Here is a 14,426-nt window from a genome sequence, read left to right as displayed (position 1 = left end):
GCCCTCTAAAGAAATACCACCCCAAACCACTCATGCTGGTGGATGTTGCAGGTAGCAGAATATTCTCCACTGTGTCTCCAGAGTTTGTCACATCTGTCACATGCTTGTGTGAACGTCATTTCATTTGGGAAGAACACAGGGTGCCAGTTGTGAAATTGCCAATCTTGGTGTTCTCTGGCGAATGCCATATGTCCTACACAATGTTGGGCTGTTAGCATAACCCCCAACCTGTGGACGTTTGATCCTCATACCACCCTCATTGAGTCTGTTTCTGACCTTTTAGTTTGACACTTGTATATTTGTGGCCTTCTGGAGGTCATTTTGCAGGACTCTGGCAGTGCTCCCCCTTTTTCTCCTTGCACAAAGACGGAGGTAGTGGTCCTGCTGCTGGATTGTTGCCCTCCTATACGTCTCCTGATGTACTGGCCTGTGTCCTGGTAGTGCCTTGATTCTCTGAACTCTACACTGACAGACACGCAAACCTTCTTGCCACTTGCATTGTGCCAGCCTGGATGAGCTGCACTACCTGAGCAACTTGTGTGGGTTCTAGACTCAGTCTCATGCTACCACTAATGTGATGGCACCACCAGCATTCAAAAGTGACCCAAACATTAGCCAGAAAGCATAGGAAATGAGAAGTTGTTTGTGGTCACCACCTGCAGAATCACTGTTTTGTTGGGGTGTCTTGCTAATTGCCTTTAATTTCCACCTGTTGTCTATTCCATTTGCACAACAGCATGTGAAATGAATTGACTATCAGTGTTGCTTCCTACTGTAAGTGGGCAGTTTGATTTCACTTAAATTTAATTGACTTGGAGTTACATTGTGTTTGTGTTCCCTTTATTTATTAATTTTTTTGAGCAGTGTAGATTAACATTTTTATTTTTCACACAATGACTACTGCAGTGCTTTACTTGAAGCCATTTCAAAATGCACCGTAAATAGACTGCAGAATGTCTAAAATTCAGCTCCTACAATTCTGACAGAGACCAAAATGATTGAATGCATCACTCCAGTTTTGGAAAGTTTATTTTGGCTATTTGTTTTCATGTTGATTTTGAAGTCCTAATGTTTACATGTAAGGCCTTGCAAGGTTTGGGTTCTCAATATATTCCTTCTCTTTTCTGTGTGAGCTGACTGGGCTTTTTCTTCACTTGCTCCAACTCGGCAACGCACTCATCCATAATATTAGGCATACACTTGCCAATTTGCAAGGTGTATTTTTTGTGTATTTTTTTATTGGTTTTATACAGTTGTGGAAAGACTGTTGATAAATCATACTTAAGTAGAAGTACCATTACTTGCCTAAAAATGTAATGCAAGTAGAGAAAGTATCTGTTGTAGATATTACTCAAAGTATGAGTAAAAAGTAGACCTTTCAAAAGTACTCGAGTAGTATTGCACTGTAAAAAGCGGATGCATTTACATGTAATTTGTGAATGTGTTAAAAACGTAACATTCTGTAGTGCATCTAGTTATTGCCCAGCATGCACACATCATTAGACAATATTTAGATTTAGGTTGTGATGTCAGGTGACCAAAAATCAATGTTAAACCAGTGTCCAAGGACAATCTTATTTGATGTCCATTAACGCCGAAAAATGATGTTGATTTTAGGTTGTGTTAGAATATAACCAAAGTCCAATAGTGACCCAACATCTTAAACCAACATCTGATAGACGTCATAGTCCACACAACGTCAAGCTGTAACATAATTATTTGTTGATATTTGGATGATTTTTAGGTTGGACGTTGGGTTCTGTCGACCCCGATTTATAATTTTTTTATTTTCAAACAAAATGCAACAACACCATGACGTTGGGGTGCAATGTCAATCTGACGTCATGTTGACATCTTGTGCCTGCTAGGTGTTTAAGGCCATTTCGGTCATCATACAGTAAACATACAGTCTAGCATTCTGTCATCTTCTCATCAGTGACATGTATCTAAACAGTCTCTGGGTCAATGCATGTAAAGATTTTGGACATCTTGGACACTTTAAAGACTTCCAAACAGTTTGCTGCAATTATATATCGCCCATGTCTTCAGGTAGTTCATTATGATGCACTTTACCTTCTATGTGCAATTTGATTGAACCGTAATCACAGGGCTGATTTTTCTCATCCCCGCAGACAAGAAAAAATAAAGTAGTAACTGCAGGTTGAAGGAAAGTAGTGGAGTAAAAGTACCAGTACTGCATTAACAATGTACTCAAGGGAAAGTAAAAGTACACATTTTTAAAACTACTTAGTGAATTACAATTTCTGAGAAAAACTACTCAATTACAGTGATTTGAGTATTTGTAATTTGTACTTTACACCACTGGTTTTATATTTTCAATGTGTCTGACTTGTTTTATTTTTATCCTCTGCATAACATTTTTTTCCTGCTATTCTTGTATTTAAGTTAAACTTAAAGAACTTGAGAATTAGGTGTAAAGGCGCTATATAAAAATAAATAATTATTATCTGTGATTTTGTTTTTGTAGTACTGTGGTCCGGTGGGACATGACATTTTGTTCTACTATGTGCACTAGGGTTGGGCATCTAAGCTATAATGCCGATCCGATACGCATCTCGATACAAAGAATACGATCCGATATATTAGCGATACATTTGTGACATATTGCGATGCAACACGATACGATTTACACCCATATCACGATACGATGCGATATTTCAGCACTAACTAATTAGATCAAGTTTATGAGATGATGTGAAAGAGGATGCTGTGCCATTGAATGAGTTTGATTATTTATTAACCAAGCAAAACCAAGACTTTTTTACAAACTGGCTCTTCTCTCAGAGCCAGAGTGTCAGTTTACAGTAGAGGGCCATTTTAGAACATATAGCACATATTATTTAAGTATTTTCAAGATAAACAGAATGTATAAGTGCAATATATATTAAAATATGTATATATTTGCACTCTTTCAACATAAATAAATTTAGCATTGCACAACAAGAATTGTGATTTAACTTTTCAACTATGAAAACAAGTTTTACAAAGATATATTTTGCCACTGAATATTCAAAACTTAAGGTGGTGAACTAGCAGTGTTATGCTGCGTTGAAACATCACTGTCACTGGAAACAACAGGCTAATAAAAATATAACAAACCAGCAATCCTCTTGCTGTGAGGTGGTCAAACTACCCACTGTGCCACCGTGACACCCAATTATTTTTATCATTATTATTATTAATATTATTATTATTATTATTAAATAAAAATTAACAGGAGGAGGTGTTTAAAACCTTCGTTCTCCGTGACACTAGGCTGAATATCTTTGCAGATGAACAATGCAATAGCATTCGTTATTGGCGTAGAGCGAGCAGAACTGTTGCGCATGGAAAAAAAAACTTTCAATGCTTTTCTCACCACTTTTGGAGCTGGTTGAAGCAGTGCGAAAGCCGGGGATGCAGAAACACTGGAAGATGCTTTCACAACAACACCGTGGCGCCGCTTCAAGTGAGATATCAGATTAGTCGTACTGCCCGCGTATTTTACAGATGCGCGGCACATTTTGCAAATTGCATCTGTCCTGTCATGTCGTCCATCCTTAAATCCATAATGTTGCTTGCCATACTTTAGATTTAAAACTCAGTGGGGAATAAAATGTTTGTTTTGCTTCTCGCGCTTTCTGAGGGCGCTCCACTAGCTTCATCCGCACACCTGATACACTGAGTTGTAGTGTGTGCACATCCGCAAATCCGTTGCTAAGGCTTACTTTATGTAGGTCGATTAAATTATGCGCCAAAAACAGGTTGACAACACTTGTTAATAAATAAAAAATACATTCTATATTAAAAATAAAAGCTGTATCTCGGAAAAATCGATGCATCTCGCAAAAACCGATGCATCTCGATTTGCTTCCAAAATTTCATTCATCCTCTGCTGCTCAACCGATGCACTCGCATCGTGAACGCGCATAACCGCGTATCGATACATATCGGTTAATCTTCCCATCCCTAATGTGCACACAATAAAGCTCGACTTAATAAAAGCTTCAAATTTGCTTTTGAAAAACATAAATCAGTGTTGGTTTTTATTATACATATATTTATATGCATATGCTTATTTTTTAGGTCTTTTTACAGTACCTGCATTTCCTTTATCTTAAATATTCTCAAGATGTCCACAAACAAATCAGAGCTCTGCGCATCCCAAGTATTTCTCAGGTTAGTCAACAAATAATTTTAAACCGTTATTATTCAGTTTGCATCTGACTAAATATATATATTTCTTATTATTATTTTAAGGTCATTGACTGGGCGTCCCTGATACTTGATGCTCATTTCACAGTTTTGGCTGTGGCACCAGAAGCCAAAAGTTTAGTGTCTGATCTTCATAAGTTCACAAGATCACAGGTAAGGTTTTTTTTTTTTTTTTTTTTTTACCAATAAGAAATGATAGTTTGTGTGTGCATGCATGTGTAGGGCTTGTCCCTTTCTGGATTTTCCTAGTCACCCATTATCACCTGATTATGAATTTAATTGAATAGGGTATATACACAAAGACTTTACATTTTTTAATGAGCCAACTCAAGCGGTTTGAGTGATTTGTTATCCCATTACAAAATGTGGTGGAAATTGGGCTAACAATCTATGGAGAGTTCAAAACAACAGATTTTCTAATTTATGATGGTGGACAGGAAATAGTGTCAATTAGGAAATAAATTATATCATTGTTCTATGTATGATCCAAGAAATCTGCAAGACCCGTCTCATGACAATAGACAAAACTATGCAAAAGTCATTTGTCGTATGTAGGACTCCTATTGCTAAAATTTAATGCGTTGTTAGTTTTACCCAGAGGGTGGTGCAAACTGATGTAGTTTGGCTGTAGTGATTTAGCCTGTAATGTCATCTGGCAGCATTACATCAAGTAATGCAGTAAGTAGTTAAAAGTTATTACCAAATTTGTAAGTTTCATTGATAATGGCTAATTATCAATGATGCCATTGATGGTGCTGCCAACAAATGTTTTGTTTGAAACAATGTAATGTTTCAGTTTCTTACTGTGTGGCAGTTTCAAAATGCAAAGTTAAATTATAGGTATAAGAACGTTCGAGGTTACAGAAGTAACCCTTCGTTCCCCGAGGAGCAAACGCCATCCTTTTAAGCTGAAGAGACTTTCAAACAGCTAAGGGACAGTTATTATGGCGACGGAGTATAGCACTTCCGTTCCCCTCCTCGGGGAACGAAGGGTTACTTCTGTAACCTGAACGTTCCCCTTCGGTTGGGGAACTTCAGTGCTATTAAGTGGATTTGATCTTTGTGAAAATTCACGAAATGGGAAAACTATGGACTGCACCTTTCCAACGCCCCCAATGAGGGGATAGTCAAGCAACCGTGACGAACCCATATCATGGGAGGCGCGGTCCTCCAACGTGTCCTTGGCCCTAATTTATCCTACTTCAACAGAAGTCTTACGGATTTAGATATATTTTTTGGGAAGTCGTGAGCATCTAGATAATACTAGGAAATATGACAGTACGTTGGGAAGCGGGCAATCCCCATAGGGAGGACGCTGCTGAGGCCATCCGTTACCCAAGGGGGGATAGATGGCAGAGTTTACATATGGACTAGCCCTAAAAAGGGGGAGTACGCATAGCAAAAGAGTGGTTAGCGGAGAGGGAAGACACGGGTCCGCCCAGGGGGGGGACTTAACCGTGGCGGAATAAGCATATGGGATCCCCTAGTGGGGATCACGCATAGCAGGCACCTATACCCAAAACACGGGCTGACCAGCGGGCAGACCTACAACGTAGTGGGCCAGCAAGTGACTCCTCCGCTGAGTCAGTGCTGGGGGCCACGGAGGAATCTGCAGGGCTCACCTGACGGGGAACTTTACTGACAGATAAAAAAGCGCACGTATCTCCGTGTAAGGGAAAATGGCGCAGCAAGTGTGTCTCAACACCCTACCGAGTTGTTTCCTCAATCACCAAAGGGTTACCTAATACCCTTAAAGAAACCGGCTACACTCGCAGATTGTAAAACCTTGCAAATGTGTTGGATGTCGCCCAGCCCGCAGCTCTACAGATGTCTGTTAGAGAGGCGCTGCGTGCACGCGCCCAAGAGGATGCAACGTTCCGAGTGGAGTGTGCACGCACTCCCGGGGGTCGCGGCTGACCTCGACTCGAATAAGCGAGTGAAATGGCATCCACAATCCAGTGGGATAATTTTTGTTTTAAACTGGCACTTCCCTGCTGCCGACCGCCATAACAGACAAAGAGCTGCTCAGATGATCTAAAATTCTGAGTACGGTCCACATAAATGCGCAGAGTGCATTTCACTACCTGATCTCTAAAGGGGGTGGTAGGAACCTTGGGCGTGAGAGTAATCCGGCCCGAATTCCAGGCACGAGTCACTGACCGAAAATAACCACCAGGTCCCCGACCCTCTTGATGGAGGCCAACACGACCAGCAGAGCTGTCTTCAGGGACAGAAATCTTAGAGATACTGATTCGAGTGGCTCAAAGGGATCTGCTCGCAAACTGAGAACGAGATCCCAAGAGGGCATGAAAGGGGGGTGAGATGGATTAATTCGCCTAGCACCCCTAAGGAACCGGATGATGAGGTTATGCTTTCCCACGGTGCTGTCAGCTACCGCGTTATGATAAGCGGAGATGGCGGCCACGTAAACCTTGAGAGTGGAGGGCGACAGCCTGCTGTCCAACCTCTCTTGAAGGAAAGAGAGCACAACACTGATCTGGCAGTTTCGGGGGTCTTCTCTGCGAGAGACGCACCATTCAGTGAATAGACTCCACTTCAGGGCGTAGGCGCGCCTCGTGGAGGAGGCTTTAGCCTGAGTGATGGTATTAACCACCGCAGTCGGTAGGTTACCTAAGTCTTCCTTGCGTCTAGGGACCACACGTGGAGTTTCCAAAGATCGGGGCGAGGGTGCCATATGGTGCCCTGTCCCTGAGTGAGTAGGTCCTCTCTCAAAGGGATCCGCCAGGGGAGGGCTGTCGCGAGGATTGAGAGTTCTGATATCCAGGTCCTGTTGGGCCAAAGGGGCGTAACTAGCAGAACCTGTTTCTCGTCTTCCCTGACCTTGCACAGTAACTGTGCAAGCAGGCTCACTGGGGGAAACGCATACTTGCGCATGCCCCGAGGCCAGCTGTGGGCCAGTGCATCCGTGCCGAGAGAGCCCTCGGTCAGGGAAAAAAACAACTGGCAATGAGTGTTCTCGGGGAAAGCAAACAGATCGATCTGGGCCTCTCCGAATCGCGCCCATATCAGCTGAACAGACTCAGGGTGGAGTCTCCATTCTCCAGGGCGTAACAGCTGTCGTGAGAGAGCATCGGCTGCACGATTGAGCGTGCCTGGAACGTGAAGAGGAGCAGAGGAGCAGACGGCGGGCGAGCTGAGACATGCGGCGAGAGCGCATACCCCCCATGCGGTTGATATACGCCGCCGTACTGTCCGTCCTGACCAGCACCTGTTGCCACTCCAGCACCGGTAAAAAGCAGTGGAGAGCGAGGAACACTGCCAACAGCTCTAGGCGATTGAAATGCCAATGCAACTGGGCACCCTTCCACAGGCCTGCAGCTGCATGCCCGTGACACACGCCCCCCCAACCCGTGTTGAAAGAGGCACACCGGCCTGTAGGAACGAGGGGTCGTTCCAAGGGCTGAGGGCGCGGCAACACAGCGCAGTAACAGAGACCCGGTGTGTGCCCGCGTGCCATGCGCGTCTTGGGACCCGATCGTGAAGCCAGTGCTGCAGTGGTCTCATATGGAGCAATGCGAGCGGCGTTACGGCGGCTGCGGATGCCATATGCCCCAGGAGCCTCTGAAAGAACTTTAGTGGGACCACTAGTTTGATGTCGAGCTCTCTCAGTTCAGCAACAGGCGAGCGCGTTTCTCGGAGAGGTGCGCTACCATGGTGATCGAGTCCAGCTCCATCCCGAGAAAAGAGATCCTCTGCACGGGGGCGAGTTTGCTCTTTTCTCGGTTGACCTGAAGCCCCAGTAGGTGATGCCGAAGCACCTTGTCCCTGTGCATAATCAATTGCTCCCGCGAGTGGGCTAAAATCAGCCAGTCGTTGAGATAATTGAGTATGCGGATGGCCGCGAGCCGAAGGGATGCTAAGGCATCCTCCGAGAGTTTGGTGAAGACCCGCGGAGACAGGGGAAGGGGAGGACCTTGTACTGCCACGCTCGACCCTCGAACGCAAACCGCAGAAATTGGCGGTGGCGTGGAAGAATGGAGACATGGAAATACGCGTCCTTCAGGTCTATGGCTGCAAACCAAGCTACCAGCTTGTGCAGACAGGGGTTCAAAACGCACAGATCTAGGATTGGTTGTGACCCACCGCTCTTTTTGGGTACGATGAAGTATGGGCTGTAAAACCCACTCTCCATCTCGGCTGGAGGAACTGGCTCGATTGCACCCTTCGCCAGGAGGGCAGCAATCTCCTCTCGCAAGACAGGGGCGGACAGGGGCTTGACCCTAGAGAAATACACGCCCGTGAACTTGGGGGGGGCCGTTTCGCGAACTGAATCGCGTAACCGAGTCTGATTGTACATATGAGCCACCGCGAGGGGCTGGCCCGTGCTAACCAGGCAGGCAGAGCCCTCGCTAATGGAATCATCGCTACAATCGCTGACGTACCAGCGGTGGGGCAGCACGGTGTGGGTGTGCTGATCCGGGAAGCACGAGGGTCCCGCGGAAGAGCTGGAGGAGAGCGATTCGCTCTGACTCCGCACCCTGACTCCGGAGAGGGGGCTGGAGGGCTGAGGGAAGGGAGACCGTCCCCCCAGCGCTCGTGAGCCACTGGCGAAGCACGTAGAATCTGCGAGCCGGAAAGCAGCGCGTCACGGACTGACAGAGTTCGTGCTGTCACATCCGGGGAGGGAAAAAGTGCTCTTTCATTAGTGTTTTGGTGGCACTGAAAAGTACCGTTGTAATTGGGGCCCCGCCCTCCAGTGGGGAAAGAGCAAGTTTCCTCGTCTCCGGATGGCCTGTCTCAGGGACGCTTCGCGGTCCGTCGGACTTAACGGTGCCCTGGGCAGGGGGGGCTGCCTGCTTTCAAGGTGTACGCCACGCCCGCTTGGCCGGAGGCACAGGCGGGGGCAGGGCAGCACTCATTGGCGGGCGCCCTCGGCGAGGAGCAGCGGAGGTGGATGGCTCGGCGGGCGGAGCAGGCTTACGGCTGCGCCGATAGATTACATTGCCCATCGCATCCGATTGCTCTTTCACCACCTTGAATTACTGGGTGAATTCACCGACGGTGTCGCCAAACAGGCCAGCCTGGGATATGGGCGAGTCAAGAAAGCGAACTTTGTCAACATCGCGCATATCGGCCAGGTTTAGCCAGAGGTGGCGTTCCTGAACCACAAGTGTGGACTTCGTCCTCCCCAGCGCACACGCGGCGAACTTAGTAGTCCGAAGAGCATAGTCGGTCGCAGCTCCTCCGAAGAGCTCATGTAGTAAGCCTGGGTTAGACCCGCCTTCGTGCAGCTCGGCCAGCGCCTGCGCTTGGTAGTGCTGGTAGGTGGCCATCGCATGCAAAGCAGAAGCAGCCTGGCCCGCAGCCTTATAAGCTCTGGCTCCGAGGGAGGCAGACAACCTACAGGCTTTGGACGGGAGGCGAGGCAAACCCCGCCACGTAGAGGCGCCACACGACAAAGATTGACCGCGATAGCGTGCTCCACTGACGGGATCGCCTCATACCCCCTGGCAACTCTGCCGTCAAGGGCTGTGAGGGCGGAGGGACACGCAGCACGGGCAGAGAAAAGTGCCCTACAAGACTGCGTGAGCCTACTGTTCACTTCCGGGAAGAAGGGGACGAGAGGCTTCGAAGGCTTCGCCTTCTGGTCCTCTACGTAGCACCCATCTAGTCCAGTGGTTCCCAACCTTTTTCTTTGGGGCCCCCCCCCCCCATGAACATATACAAACATTGGAGCCCCCCCACCATATAAATACACACGCACGCTCACACATATGTACTGTATATATATATATATATATATATATATATATATATATATATATATATATATATATATATAATATGTATATACATATGTGTGTGTGTGTGTTTGTGTAATATTAATATATAGTAATATGTTTAGAAAATATTAATCAGTTTTAACTTGTCTTGGCCTTCAATAAAACCAAAATCTAGGTAGGCTTTGTCATACTGTCTAATCTTTTTCTTTGTCTAATCGCGAGTGAGCAAAATTTAAATAATTATTTAAAGTTATTTATTTTAATTATTTTCACTATTATGTTGAAATTTTTAGCATGTGTTTAGATTTTTTTTTTTGGTACTTAAAAATACATATATAATAGTAGGGCTGCTCGATTTTGGGAAAAATCATAATCACGATTATTTTGGTCATAATTGTAATCACGATTATTCAAAACATTGCCAGTTAAAGTCAAAATTATTAGCGCTCCTGAGATTTGTTTTTATATATATATATATATATATATATATATATATATAAATATTTCCCAAATTATGTTTAACAGAGCAAGGAATTTTTAACAGTATTTCCTGTAATATTTTTTCTTCTATTTGTTTTATTTTAGCTAGAATAAAGAAAGGTTTAAATATTTTGAAACCAATTAAAGGTCAATATTATTAGCCCCCTTAAGCAATATATATTTTTGATTTTCTGCTGAATAAACTACCGTTATAATGACTTGCCTTATTACTCTAATTAAGCCTTTGAACTGCACTTTAATCTGAATGCTTGTATTTTGAAAAATATCTAGTAAAATATTATGTGCTGTCATTATAGCAAAGAAATCAGTAATTAGAAATGAGATATCAAAACTATTATGTTCAGAAATATGTTAATAAAATATTCTTTCCATGAAACAGAAATTGGGCAGGAAAAGGTTTGTTTATATTCAAGAGGGCTAATAATTCTGACTTCAACTGTATACATAGTTATTTTCCACCCTGCAAAGGAAAGAGAAATAAATACAATAGAATAAAAATATGAAACAAACTGTGCTTTAAGCATCTTCACTGTAAGAAAAACACTTTAGCTAACAGTTACAGCAGTCCTTCAGTCTAGAGCAGCGAGAGTTTTCTCGTTATGTTTGTTTAATAATGATAAAAACAGCCGGCAGAAGGATTATGGCGCGCTGTCTCTTTAATGGTTTCTCTTTCACGTCTTTTGATCCTCAACTCGTTTGTTTATTACACAAATGAGGGTAAATGTAAATAATCACTAAACACCGCGTTTTGACACATATTTGACCATTAAAGGGCTCACGTTAAGATGACTTTAGATGTCTGCGCTCCTCTGCTCGTCTCAGTGAGTGAATGCTGACCGGCCGCATGCTTCTGACTGCGTGATCGTGCTGCACACACACATAAGCTCTTTCGCGCTTTTAAGAGCAACACGTTTACAACTGGAATGTGGCAAAATATGATGCAATAATCATTTATCTCGATTAATGCTTTTTTATAATCGTTTGAAACCGAAATCTAAATCGGATTTTCTATTAATTGCAAAGCCCTTTATAATAGTGGAGCATTTTTATGCCTTTTTCTACCTCAATACTTATGGACCCCAGGTTGGGAACCACTGATCTAGTCGGTCCGGCCGCGGAGCTGGGGGATGAACCAGCTCCAACTCCACGGCCGAAGCAGACCAGGAAAGCACGGCTAACATGTCCGCTTCAGGATCCGATTTGACAGCGCTCACCTGCCCGGAGGGGGCGAGCGGGTCCGGATCTTCATCGGACAGTGAAAGTCCACCCTCCGATGCCGCGGAGGACATCTGATCTCCGGTGTCAGCGAGCGTGAGAGCTACCATCTGGTTAGAAGGATTACTCCCACTGGCCGAAGCTTGGATGGAGCGCCGTGAGGAGCGAGAGGTTCGCGAGCCCGTGGGCGGCGGATTATCTCCCACTGGAACCCTCAGATCTGCCCGAGTGCCCGCTGCTTTTTTAGAACAGGAGGCACTCTCTTACGAAAGTTAGCCGCGATCTTAGCTGTGCATCGGTCATGGCATCGCAATGACGACATGAACCGCCCGCGAGCACCGCATTAATATGCTGGATCCCCAAACATGCAATGCAGTGATCGTGTCCATCATCCGGAGCCAGGAAACCCTCGAATCCAGAAATGCACAGTCGGAGCGCCATCTTGAAAAGGACGTGCTGCACGACTGTGTTGCTCTTTTAGGAAAGTTTTAACAATACGCACCGCTCTGGAGGACCGGACCCAAAAAACCGCAGGCAAGGGAGAAACCCAGCTCGACCGTCTGCCGCCGCAAAAACCCACTCTGGACCAGGAGACACTCTTTCGCTCTGAAGTGCTGAATAGCAAGAGGAACCCTCATCGACTCACTCAGAAAGGATCTGAAGCGAAAAGGATGGCGTTTGCTCGCTCCAGGTGTGTTATATGCTGGGATAATTGGCGATGCAGCACACCTGCGCAAGCTTACGCTGCCAATTCATTTCATTCATTCGTTCAATACTCTCCAGACTAGCGGCTTCTGATCCGAATCCTCCCATTTCGTGGATTTTCACAAAGATCAAATCCACTTAATAGCACTGAAGTTCCCCAACCGAAGGGGAACTGATCGAATAAATGAACTAATGTCGGCTTAATCTCAAGTTAACTCATGATCATGTGATTAATCGCAAACTTAAATGTTTTATATATATATATATATATATATATGTGTGTGTGTGTGTGTAACAAATTTTTATTGTTTCACTTTTTAGGTAAAACTGTATGCTGAACTAGGCAAAATCGAGGGAAGTCTTCAATCGCTCAAAAAGCCTAAATCCACTGAACATACTGGTGTGTACTCCATAGAAGTAATTGAGCTCTTTTAGATGACCTGCACAGTTTGAATAAAATATTTACTGTCCTGCATTTTTCACTTTTTATTTTTTCTGTTTTTAAATGTCTTTTTTTAATCATTCAAAATTCTGAAATAAAGCTTTTGTGCTTAAGTCTCTACTATATTTTACATATGTTTGCTTTTGAGTCTTGTCCCGTCACCTAATGAAGTTTTGTTTTGTTGACATTGAGCTAAAAAATCTAATTAAACTACGAAACCCAACCTTACTGTCTTCTATGGTACTGCTTAATGCTGAGTGTTTCCCTTACCATTTTATAAGAGGGTGTGCCCTGCCACCCATAAAAGTGGATTCATTTTCATTTCATTTTTCATATATAGCACCAAATCCCAACAGAATTATTTGTCTTCTTTCCTACAGAACAGGTCTATTTCAATTCGGTTCAATTCATCTTTATTTGTATAGCGCTTTTACAATGTAGATTGTTTCAAAGTAGCTTCACACAAGATTATAGTGAATTGAAACGGTGTCAGTCCAGTTTTCAGAGTTTCAGTTCAGCATGGTTTAATTCTCACTGCTGAGAGTCCAAACACTGAAGAGTAGTCCATGGATCCGCAGCTCTACAAGTCCTGAACTGTGCAGAAAAACTTCACCAAGTGGCGAAAGTAAAGGATAAGTTGAGCACAACCATTTCTCCTTTGACCAAATGTCTTGTGCAGAGGTGCAGTCTAGGTGCCAGAGGCTGGAGAACTCTGGATGTCAGCAAAGACTTGTCTGTCCCTGGAGTCTCATAGGATTCAGACACTCTTTACTCCTACATGACCACTACAGCAGCTGCTCAGGATGAGGCCTTATCTGGGATTGTCGAAACCTTGGGATCATCTTTTCACAGGTCTTGGGTCACATCAGTGGCACTGCATAATCTCTGGGGGCCTCAGGATGAGAATCCCCAGGTGGAAAAGGAGAATAAAGAGAATAATTAGCGTAGCTGCTATTCATAGTGTATATAAACAAGATGCATGGAGCACATTCGTACATCATACCTTTATGTGATGCTTTGAATGTATGATTTACTAAAAACATAGGTCTTTAATCTAGTTTAAAACTAGAGTTTTTTCTTATATTAAACAAAAAAGACTTGTGTTATTTACACACACACACAGAAACAGTGACCGGTCCAAGAATGCATGACTTAAACCCTCTGTGAGTCTACACCACAGGTGTCAAACTCGGTTCCAAAAGGGCCGCAGCTCTGCACAGTTTAGTTCCAACCCTAATAAAACACACCTGATCAAACTAATTGAGTCCTTCAGGCTTGTTTGAAACCTACAGGTAGGTGTATTGGAGCAGGGTAGGAACTAAACTGTGCAAGGCTTCGGCCCTCCAGGAATTGAGTTTGACACCCTTGGTCTACACAATGTACATTTTGATGCGTGTGTTTGTGTACTTGACAGTTTAGGCACAAGGAAAACTGATCATGCGCTGTCTGAAGCCAGATTTATAAGCTCACCTGGCTCTGAAGAACAAACCTTCACTAAACGATTTTGCATAAGCTGGGATAGATTGCTTTTTAGCTAAACCTTTATTCGGTGTGATTTCGCTAATAGCAGCTAGTTAATTGAGAACAAACTGTGCCTGAATGGT

At 44.2% G+C, this 14,426-nt stretch overlaps 1 protein-coding gene across 1 annotated transcript in view; it reads left to right on the top strand.

The window, feature by feature from the left end:
- The window catches only part of nol11 (nucleolar protein 11), a 45,676-nt gene extending 32,734 nt beyond the window's left edge, over positions 1-12,942 (top strand). The window contains 3 exon segments of the mRNA NM_001030063.1: positions 4,087-4,179; positions 4,261-4,368; positions 12,702-12,942. Coding sequence (NP_001025234.1) covers positions 4,087-4,179; positions 4,261-4,368; positions 12,702-12,815 — 315 coding nt within the window. The 3' untranslated portion in view covers positions 12,816-12,942.
- The last annotated feature ends 1,484 nt before the right edge of the window (positions 12,943-14,426 follow it).

The sequence above is a fragment of the Danio rerio genome, chromosome 6 (assembly GCF_052040795.2).
Source record: "Danio rerio strain M-AB ecotype USA chromosome 6, GRCz13ab, whole genome shotgun sequence".
In the NCBI taxonomy this organism is placed as follows: domain Eukaryota; kingdom Metazoa; phylum Chordata; class Actinopteri; order Cypriniformes; family Danionidae; genus Danio; species Danio rerio.
This window is presented reverse-complemented; position numbering and strand designations above follow the sequence as displayed.